The sequence below is a fragment of the Ovis canadensis genome, chromosome 21 (genome assembly GCF_042477335.2).
Source record: "Ovis canadensis isolate MfBH-ARS-UI-01 breed Bighorn chromosome 21, ARS-UI_OviCan_v2, whole genome shotgun sequence".
In the NCBI taxonomy this organism is placed as follows: Eukaryota; Metazoa; Chordata; class Mammalia; order Artiodactyla; family Bovidae; genus Ovis; species Ovis canadensis.
The window spans coordinates 59,687,347-59,697,913 of NC_091265.1; the positions used below are offsets into that span (position 1 = coordinate 59,687,347).

General features: G+C 55.2%; 1 protein-coding gene across 7 annotated transcripts in view; it reads left to right on the plus strand.

The window, feature by feature from the left end:
- Nucleotides 1-10,366, plus strand: part of CAPN1 (calpain 1) — a 28,236-nt gene extending 17,870 nt beyond the window's left edge. For 4 of the 7 annotated variants that reach the window (XM_069566204.1, XM_069566207.1, XM_069566209.1 and 1 more), the window contains exons 11-21: nt 1,213-1,409; nt 5,090-5,301; nt 5,400-5,439; nt 6,002-6,067; nt 6,147-6,204; nt 7,167-7,231; nt 7,643-7,711; nt 7,937-8,015; nt 8,820-8,936; nt 9,153-9,211; nt 9,601-10,366. In XM_069566204.1, the coding sequence (XP_069422305.1) occupies nt 1,213-1,409; nt 5,090-5,301; nt 5,400-5,439; nt 6,002-6,067; nt 6,147-6,204; nt 7,167-7,231; nt 7,643-7,711; nt 7,937-8,015; nt 8,820-8,936; nt 9,153-9,211; nt 9,601-9,627 (989 nt within the window). In that variant the 3' untranslated portion in view covers nt 9,628-10,366. Of the gene's footprint in view, nt 1-1,212; nt 1,410-2,297; nt 2,310-5,089; nt 5,302-5,399; nt 5,440-6,001; nt 6,068-6,146; nt 6,205-7,166; nt 7,232-7,642; nt 7,712-7,936; nt 8,016-8,819; nt 8,937-9,152; nt 9,212-9,600 lie in introns of all 7 variants that reach the window. The other 3 variants (XM_069566206.1, XM_069566210.1, XM_069566205.1) reach the window with 2 other exon arrangements.
- Nucleotides 10,367-10,567: the final 201 nt, after the last annotated feature.

The window sequence follows — 10,567 nt, forward strand, 5'->3', positions numbered from 1 at the left end:
TTTTTTGAATAATATTCCATTATTTGGTTATATCCCATTTTGTTTAAATTGGGTTGTTTCTATCATTTGTCAGTTATAAATAATGCTACTTTGAACAGTCACATACAAGTTTTTTGTGTGGACATATATTGTCATTTGGAGGAGGAAGTGGCAACCCACTTCAGTATTCTTGCCTGGAGGAGGAAGAATGGCCAGGAGGAGCTTGGCAGGCTACAGTCCATAGGGTCGCAAGAGTCAGACATGACTTAGTGGCTAAACCACCACCACCACCTGTTGTCATTAGTCTTGGAGATACATACGTATATGTACATATACATACACACACATACATACATATTCCTAGGAGTGGGATCACGGGGTCATGTGGTAATTCTATGTTAAACCGTTTGAGCAACCGCCAGATTCTTATGCAAAGTAGTTGAACCATTTTATGTTCCTACCAGCTGTGAGGTTCTGATTTCTCTATACCCTCACTTATGATCTGTCTTTTTGATTAATGTTCATTTGGTATGTGGGGGAGGGAATGCTAGACTTACTGGTGCCTTTAAAAGGAGGTTTTGTATTTTCTGTCCAGCACTTTGCTGTTCTAGTCGGGGGGGGGGGGGGGGGGGGTGGGTGGGGGGGGGGTGGTTGGTTCAGGCAGCTGAATTACTAAACAGCCAGAAATGCAAGGCTCCATCAGCCCTGTGGCCCCCCTGCAGACCCTCTTTCTCTGCCCCTGCTCCAAGTCACTGTCTACACAGCAGACACCTTCTAAAACCCTAATCCAGTCACGCCCCTCCCAGTACAGACCTGTCAGGGGTCTTTTTTACTCCCTGATTCAATCCACACTTCTTGCCTCTGCCACCATCCCAGACCCCCTTTGCTCACTGGAGCCCCCGCTGTGGGTCTTCTTTCTCTCTCTGCCTTGTCCTGCTTCCCAGGCCTTCTCCTTCAGGTCTCTGCTCACAGGTCACCTGGAAGATTCCTTCACTGCCCAACTCCAGCTTGCTTTCTTTGTAATTGTCCCATTCACTAGCCTGACTTGCTCGCGCTTTGCCGAATGTGAGCTCCTGAGAGCAGGGACTTTGTGTGTCCCCTCTGCACACATGTCACCTGGCACGCGGTGGACACAGTGACATTTGTTGAATGAACACATGCAGGAGGGAAGGCTTGATGGGAGGCTGCTCTCCTCCGCCTCTCCTCTGATCCCTGCCTCTCTACCTCCTGCAGCCACTTTCTGGGTGAACCCCCAGTTCAAGATCCGGCTGGAGGAGACGGATGACCCAGACCCCGACGACTACGGGGGTCGCGAGTCAGGCTGCAGCTTCTTGCTCGCCCTCATGCAGAAGCACCGCCGTCGAGAGCGCCGATTCGGTCGTGACATGGAGACCATAGGTTTCGCTGTCTACGAGGTGAGCAGGCGGATCGTGTGGAATGCGGCAGAGAAAGCGGCCTCCCGGCGAGCTCCGCCAGGGGGCGCCAGTGTGTGTGGGGGGGGGGGTCTCCGGAGGACTTGGTGACACCTGCCAATCATGGTTCAACTGGGGCCAGTCACACCCCTGAGGTGCACAGTCCTAGACCTGACCTTGGGGAGGCACCTGCTGAGGCCCTCCACCAGGACTAGGGCAGCCAGGGGCCTAAAATGCTTCGCAGGAGGCGGATAGTGAGTGAGGAAAATGTTTAGCCAGGAGAAGGGAAGATCCTGAGATTCTCCCTGTCCTCGGAGGCCAGCAGGCTGCTCTTGGGCAGACCTCTGGCTTAGCGATGCCTGGGAGACAGACCGCCTGGCTCAGTTTCAGAAAGAAGTGGGCAAGTGGTCTGCCCTGAAGGAGTAGTGAGCTCCCCATCTGGGAAATATGGAAGCAGATGCTGGCCATGGAGGACCCTGCTACATACTCTGTATTCGTGACAGACAGACACTTCTGGATCTCCCTGGTGGGGGTAAAGGACAGTCACAGCCTCTGCCCAGGCCCACAGCCCCCCCGACAGCAAATTCGTGTGGATGTCTGATGTCCCTGGGCTGGAGGACTTTGCAGTTGTCCCTGCAGGGGGCAATCCTGGAGACTCCGGTTCAGAGCTGAGGTGCAGGGCATTCCAGGGACCAAGAGGGCCCCGCCTGGGCCTCCCTCCTGGGGTCCCTCTCTGGCATGAAAACAGGTCTGAGTCAACAGTAGCCCCAGGCCCATCCCTAACCCTCCTGGTCTCCCCATCTTGTCCTTTTCATCTGAAGAACTCTGGGCCCCTGTGTGGCACACACCATACTCCCTGCCCCTGGGCCAAGCGTGTATCTCTAACTCCCCTCATTTCTCCGGCAGGTCCCTCCGGAGGTAGGTGTGGCACCTGACTCACCTGGATTTACACACCCTTGAACACACGTGGCCCGATGCTGCCCAGAGGGAGCGGGACAGCGGCACGCCCACATGTAGAGAGCTAAGACGCCACCCCCTCTGGGGGCTCACACAGTGCCCCCACCCCCTGCCCACTATTTAGTGGGCAGAGCAAACACTGTCCTCCTGTGTGTCAGAGCAGGTAACAAGTCAGGAGGCTGGATTTGAACCTTGACCCTCAGAGCCCTGCCTGAACCACACCCACAAGGCTCTTCCTGTCTGACTCTTTACACTGAGGACATCTGGGACCCTGGTTGGGAACAGGGTAGTGAGTGGGCTGAGTGTTCTGTGCCCTTGAGCAAGTTGTTTAAGCTCTAAGCCTCATGGGCTCCCATGAGCTTAAATAAGGTGCTTGTGTAGAGGGCCCTGCAGTGTCTTATATGGGAAACTCCTGGTAAGGATGATAAGAAAGTTACTTCATGGTGTCATCAGTCAGTTCAGTCGCTCAGTCGCGTCCAGCTCTTTGTGACCCCATGGACTGCCAGGCTTCCCTGTCCATCACCAGCTCCCGGAGCTTACACAGATTCATGTCCATCGAGTTGGTGATACCATCCAACTATCTCATCCTCTGTTGTCCCCTTCTCCTCCCACCTCCAATCTTTTCTAATGAGTCAGTTCTTCCCATCAGGTAGCCAAAGTATTGGAGCTTCAGCTTCAGCATCAATTCTTCCAATTAATATTCAGGACTGATTTCCTTTAGGATGGACTGGTTTGATCTCTTTGCAGTCCAAGGGACTCTCAAGAGTCTTCTCCAACACCACAGTTCAAAAGCATCAATTCTTTAGCACTCAGCTTTCTTTATGGTCCAATTATCACATCCATACATGACTACTGGAAAAACCATTGCTTTGACTAGATGGTCCTTTGTCGACAAAGTAATGTCTCTGCTTTTTTAATAAGCTGTCTAGGTTTGTCATAACTTTTCTCCCAAGGAGCAAGTGTCTTAATTTCATGGCTGCAGTCACCATCTGCAGTGATTTTGGAGCCCAAGAAAATAGTCTGTCACTGTTTCCATTGTTCCCCCATCTATTTGCCATGAAGTGATGGGACCAGATGCCATGATCTTAGTGTTTTGAAAGCTGAGTTTTAAGCCAGTTTTTTCACTCTCATCAAGAGGCTCTTTAGTTCCTCTTTGCTTTCTGCCATTAGGGTGGTGTCATCTGCATATCTGAGGTTGTTGATATTTCTCCCTGCAGTCTTGATTCCAGCTTGGGCTTCATCCAGCCCAGCATTTCTCATGATGTACACTGCATATAAGTTAAATAAGCAGGGTGACAATATACAGCCTTGACGTACTCCTTTCCCAATTTTGAACCAGTCTGTTATTCCAGGTCCGGTTCTAACTGTTGCTTCTTGACCTGCATACAGATTTCTTAGGAGGTTGGTAAGGTGGTCTGGTATTCCCATCTCTTAAAGAATTTTCAGTTTATTATGATCCACATAGTCAAAGGCTTTGGTGTAGTCAATAAAGCAGATGTTTTTCTGGAATTCTCTTGCTTTTTCTATGATCCAACGGTTGTTGGCAATTTGATCTCTGGTTCCTCTGCCTTTTCTAAATCCATCTTGAACTTCTGGAAGTTATTGTTTCACGTACTGTTGAAACCAAGCTTGGAGAATTTTGAGCATTACTTTGCTAGCATGTGAGATGAGTACAATTGTGTGGTAGTTTGAGCATTCTTTGGCATTGCCTTTCTTTGGGATTGGAATGAAAACTGACCTTTTCCAGTCCTGTGGCCACTGCTGAGTTTTCCAAATTTGCTGGCATATTGAGGGCAGCACTTTCACAGCATCATCTTTTAGGATCTGAAATAGCTCAGCTAGAATTCTATCACCTCCACTAGCTTTGCTTGTAGTAATGCTTCCTAAGGCCCACTTGACTTCACATTCCAGGATGTCTGGCTCTAGGTGAGTGATCACACCATCATGGTTATCTGGGTCATGAAGATCTTTTTTGTACAGCTCTTCTGTGTATTCTTGCCACTTCTTCTTAATATCTTCTGCTTCTGTTAGGTCCATGCTGTTTGTGTCCTTTATTGTGCCCATCTTTGTATGAAATGTTCCCTTGGTGTCTCTGATTTTCTTAAAGAGATCTCTAGTCTTTCCCATTTTGTTGTTTTTCTCTATTTCTTTGCACTGATCACTGAGGAAGGCTTTCTTATCTCTTCTTGCTATTCTTTGGAACTCTGCATTCAAATGGGTATATCTTTCCTTCTCTCCTTTGCCTTTCATTTCTCTTCTTTTCTTAGCTATTTGTAAGGCCTCCTCAGACAACCACTTTGCCTTTTTGCATTTCTTTTTCTTGGAGATAGTTTTGATCACTGCCTCCTGTACAGTGTCACAAACCTCTGTCCATAGTTCTTCAGGCAGTCTGTCTATCAGATCTAATCCCTTGAATCTATCAGTCACTTCCACTGTAGAATCGTAAGGGGTTTGATTTGGGTCATGCCTGAATGGTCTAGTGGTTTTCCCTTAGTGTCTGCATTCACCTCCGTGGTGTCTCCTCCCCTTGCCTTTGTGCAGTAGGCAGGCTCTTCCACCCATTTTACAGATGAGGAAGCAGACAATGTGACTCATCAGGGTTGGGCCGCCTGCGGGTGGCTGAACCTTGACCCAGCTTTCTGGCCCGTTGGCCAGAACCTGGAGCCTGAGGTCTGGGTCTGGGGGCAACTTCTAAGGGTGGGCTGAGCTGCAGCCCCCACTTCTTCCTCCCTTCCCACCAGCTGGTGGGCCAGCCGGCCGTGCATCTGAAGCGAGACTTCTTCCTGGCCAATGCCTCCCGGGCCCGGTCTGAGCAGTTCATCAACCTGCGGGAGGTCAGCACCCGCTTCCGCCTGCCGCCCGGGGAGTACGTGGTGGTGCCCTCTACCTTCGAGCCCAACAAGGAAGGCGACTTTGTGCTGCGTTTCTTCTCAGAGAAGAGCGCAGGGACCCAGTGAGTAGAAAGCCCTCCCCCGACTCCCCTTTCCTCCCACCACGCCCTCTCTGCCCCTACCCAAATTGACTGGCCCCTCTCTCTCCCACCCTCTGCAGAGAGCTGGATGACCAGGTCCAGGCCAATCTCCCTGATGAGGTATGTGCCCTGCCCCAACCCTGGGTGCACGATGGGGACCTGGGTGTCCTGTGTCTCGGTCTCTAGCCGGCAGGGCAGAGCCCCTCCTGGCAGGAGCCATACACATCCCTCACTTGCCAAGCACTTTACAGCTTGCAAAGGACTTTGTGATAGTAATGGTGCTGGGCCCCTGGGTTCTTGCTCCCTGCAGGGTCTGTGCTGAGCTGTTTACCTGGGTTACTCAGTTTCCTCCATAACAACCATGTCAGGGCGCTGTCACCATCTCTCCTCTCAGGGAAACTCAGGTTCAGAGAGGTTAAGGAATTTACCCAAGGTCGCACAGCAGGGATCCAGCCTCACCCCTCATCATTGGGCTGAACTTTCGCCTCCACATTTAGACTACACGAGTTCTAGACAGGAGTAGAGTAGGGGCTGGGTTCCCATTTTACAGATGAGGAGAGTGAGGCTCTAAAGTGAAGTGACACCTAGCTGATGAGTGCTCCCAGCCCCGCCTGCCGCTGCTGGCCGCGCAGAGGCCAGGCTGGGGCGCCCCTGACCTGCTCTCCCCACCTTCTCTCTCCAGCAAGTGCTCTCAGAAGAGGAGATTGATGAGAACTTCAAGTCTCTCTTCAGACAACTGGCAGGGGAGGTAGGCTGGGCCTGGTGGCGGGTGTCCGGGGCACCGAGGGGTTTCCCCAGGGCAGGTGCCATCCTCCCTCTCCCCCCAGGACATGGAGATCAGCGTCAAGGAGCTGCGGACCATCCTCAACAGGATCATCAGCAAACGTGAGCGTTCCTAGGAGGCTGCTCTCTACCCCGTGTCCTGCCTCCACACCCCCAGCCCCCGTTCCTCCAGACTCCAGGATCTAGGCTTCTCCTACCCTGGGTTGAACCCAACCCCTCGGTCTTCTAGGGCGGGCACCCTCCACTGCCTTTCAGAGCCCTGCTCACCCCACTTTTTCCTCCTAAATTCCTCTTCCGGACCCTATCCTCTGTGCCTGAGCTCCAGGCCCTGGTGTGATTAGGAACTTAGCTGGGGAGTAGGCCAGTGGTTAAGAATCCGCCTTTGATCCCTGGCCCAGGGGCAACAAAGCCCTTGCGCCACAACTGGAGAGTCCATGTGCCATAGGGAAGATCCTGCATGCTGCGACTAAGGCCCGACGCAGCCAAATAGATAAATAGATGGATATTTCAAAAAAGCAGCAGCTTAGCTGGCTGGTGGCACCTTAGGGCCAGTGTGCCAGCCCCCTTCCTCCCAGAAGGCAGGTGACAGGTGCCTGGCTTCACTCCCCAATGTGTACAACTGAAGGCAGCTGCCTTTCAGCCTTCCCTTTGCCCCCACCTCTGACTTCTGACCTCCGACCTGTGTCCATGGTTTTCCCTCAGCCCAGAACTCCTCTCTCCTGCTCTTCTCACCCTTCGGGACCTGCAGCAGCCCCTAGCCCTGCCGTGACCACCTTCCCTCCATGTTTCTGCTGCATTTCCTTCACTTCTGTCTACACTGTTCCTTTTTACCTGCATCTAATCGTGGTGTTGATGCGGCTGTTGGGTCAGCGGCTTGATTACTAGAGTACTTTAAACTCCTTTTTCTGATGATAAAAACAATCCTACGCACCTCCTCAGCTAGATTTTAGATACCAGGGGACAGGAATGGTGCCTCCCTGCCCCTCGTCCTACCCAGTGCACCCAGCGTGGGCAGGCTAGGGACGCTGGTCGGGTTGAGGTGTTGAGACTGGTCTTTCTTGCAGACAAAGACCTGCGGACCACGGGCTTCAGCGTGGAGTCCTGCCGCAGCATGGTCAACCTCATGGATGTATCCTCCTGAGCAGGGCCCGGGGTTGGGGTGTCCGCATAGGAAGGGCTCGGGTTGGGATGTTGGCGTAGGAAGGGCTCTGGGTGACCCGTCCCAGGAGCAGCACAGGAAAAGAGACAGGTGTGGACAGGGCAGTTCCTTCTTCCTGGCATCCTCCCCTTGACTAGGGGGAAACTGAGGTGCAGGGCTATGTCAAGTGACAGGGGAGGGCCTCATCTACAGGCCGGCACTCGGTGAACGCCCCTCCCAGCCTACCCTAATTCAGGCCTGGCTTTGGGCGGCTCCTGCAGCTTCTCCCCTCCCCTCCCTCGGGTTTCTCTCCACGGCCAGTCTCCCCTCCCCTCGTGCTCAGTACTCGCTCACCCGGTGTCTGGTTTAAGCTGTGGAGTTTTCTTCTTAACCGCCGCCCAGCGCGACGGCAATGGCAAACTGGGCCTGGTGGAGTTCAACATCCTATGGAACCGGATCCGGAATTACCTGGTAGGTGGTTCCTGCCGGCAGCACCCTCCCCTCTTCTTCAGCCTCAGTCACAGCAGGCGGCAGGCCTCCGGTTCCCAAGCCCTCACCCTGGCTTCTGCCCTTCCGAGCCCACGTGTCCCAGTGGGTCACCCCCTCTCCGCCCCCTCACCCTCGTTAACCCTCCACGCTGGGCGGATAGGAAGGGCTGGATGCCTGCTGAGCCCTCACCCTCTGCCCCCACCCCAGTCCATCTTCCGGAAGTTTGACCTGGACAAGTCGGGCAGCATGAGTGCCTACGAGATGCGGATGGCCATTGAGTTTGCAGGTGAGGCCTGAGGGTGGGCAGGACCTGTGGAGCCCCCAGGGAGATGGCCCCGGGTCTCTTCCCTGACAGTTCCCAGGGCAGTGGCCCACCCACAGGGCCTTGTTGGTGGGTGGGGGTGGGGGTTGTTGATGGCAATGGTGGAGAAGTGATAAACAGCCATCTACTGCCTTTTTCTCCTGGTGACTGTTAGCATTTCCTTTTGTCCTCACTAGACTTCTCTGGTGGCTCAGAAGTTAAAGCGTCTGCCCGCAATGCGGGAGACCTGGGTTCGATCCCTGGGTTGGGAAGATCCCCTGGAGAAGGAAATGGCAACCCACTCCAGTACTCTTGCCTGGAGAATCCCATGGACAGAGAAGCCTGGTAGGCTACCGTCCACGGGGTCTCAAAGAGTCAGACACAACTGAGCGACTTCACTCATTTCACTTTGTCTCACTGTAGCCTGCTGAGGATAAGGTCTTTTATCATCCCGTTGAGCACAGAGAAAAGTATCTACTCAGATACTGGATACTGGAGCCACACAGCCAGGGAGAAGTGTAGCCGGCTTCCAGGGGCTCCAATGGGAGCCATACAGGGCTCACCCTCATAGTCCCACTTCAGGATGAGGCCAGGGCTTTCCGAGCAGATGAAACTGGACCTGTGGGCCTTGATGGCCAGCTCCTGGGTGGGGCATTCTGGGTCCTCAAGCTTTCTCTGGGCCAGCACTTGCCCAGGACTGCCCCCGAGCCCAGGGTGGGGGCTCACTCCGCCCAGCCTTCCGTCCCCCTTCCCACACTTCCTGGGGCCTCACCTGCTCTCCTGGGCCAGGCTTCAAGCTCAACAAGAAGCTGTACGAGCTCATTATCACCCGCTACTCGGAGCCAGACCTGGCCGTGGACTTCGACAACTTTGTGTGCTGCCTGGTGCGGCTGGAGACCATGTTCCGTGAGTGTCCCCGTGGGCGCCCCCTACCCATGAGGGTCTCAGGGAGTGGAGCTGGGGGTCCACACAGGCTGAGTGCCAGGAGATGAGGAGTAGGGAGGGAACTTTGGAGGGGGCTCTTGGGCAGCAGGTGGAGGTGGAGGGTGAGGCTGGAGGTGCGGCTGGCCCTCGAACTCGTGTCTCACCAAGCCCTCCTCCCATCATTTCTTGAACACACAGGGTTTTTCAAAACTCTGGACACCGATCTGGATGGAGTGGTGACCTTTGACTTGTTTAAGGTGGGACTCTCCTCTGGTTGGGTTGGGGAAGGCACTCAGGGGCAGTGGGTTTTTCTCACCCGCCCCCCCGCCCCGGAGTGGGGCTGGAGCCTGCAGCCTCAGAGTCAGCCCTGAGGCTGGCCACCTGCGTCCTGCACGGACATAGCAAGGATCTCTGGTTTCTGAGGGTGGGGGCAGGAAGGCCCAGGCCCCTGGAGGCCTGCACAGGAGCCAGCAGCCTGGGCTCCCGGGGTAGAGGAGGTAAGAGTGGCCCCCTCCCCAGGAGGGTCCCTCTCCTTCCTGCCCTTGACAGAGGGAGGAGACGGCAGCTCCTGAGCCATGGGGCTGGGAGGTGGGACTTGGGGCTTCTGCCCTGGCTGACCGCTCTCTATGCCCTCTCTGCCCGGCAGTGGCTACAGCTGACCATGTTTGCATGAGGCGGGGGCTCGGGCCCCTTGCCATGCTCCTCTACCCTCCTCGTCCGCCAAGCCACGCCTTCCTGCGACGCCACGCCAGGCCACACCAGCTGCAAGTGCCTTCCTTGGAGCAGGAGGCGGCCTCGACCTCCTGTCGCCTCTCCTCTCAGCCGCTGCGGTTCGTTTGCTATGGGCAGAGCCATGGGGCCCTCCCTGCCTCCAACAGGCGCACGTGGACTCCTCCAGCCCCTCCGGTCGCCAGACCAGGGAGGCAGCTTTCGCTAGTTCCTGCCTCAGGATGGGGCTCCCCAGGGAGCTGGGGGCCCCTGGCCTCCCCCATCCTGACGTGTCCTCTCTCCTGCCCCCGCAGGCCACCCATCCGCCCCCTCCCCCACCTGCACACTTTATAACCACTAGCTCTGCAACAGTCTGCAGTCTAGACCTGTGGAGCCCCCTCCCAGCTGGGGCCCCCTCCCCAGGACTGGGAATGCCTGTTCGTGCCTGTGCAGAAGCCAATGCTACCCTCTGCCCCATGACCCCCCCAGCCTGTCCCTGCCAGCTGAAAGAAGCAGCCTAGCCTGGGAGGTGGTCAGTCCTTCCCTCCCTCCCTCCCTCCCCCTCTCCTTTTTTATATTGGTGATTTTAAAGGGGACTCTGTGGGGACTGAGTTTTGGGGATACCAGAGGCACCTGGGCATGGGGTGGGAGGGGTCTCATGTTTACATGTGGAGAAACCCCAAACAATAAAGGAAAAGACCCCACTTTTGTCTCTGGAGTATGTTTCTGCCTAAACCTGCTGGCCCATGAGGGCACCTTGTCCTGCACCCGCCTCTGCCCTGCCCTCTGTCTCCTTCCCCATTGCCCCAGTGGCTGGCACCTCTGCTGGAGTCCTAGGCATCTGGTCCGGGGGGGGGGGGAGCGGGGCGGCGGGGGCCACACTGCTGAGGTCCCACATGGCCCTG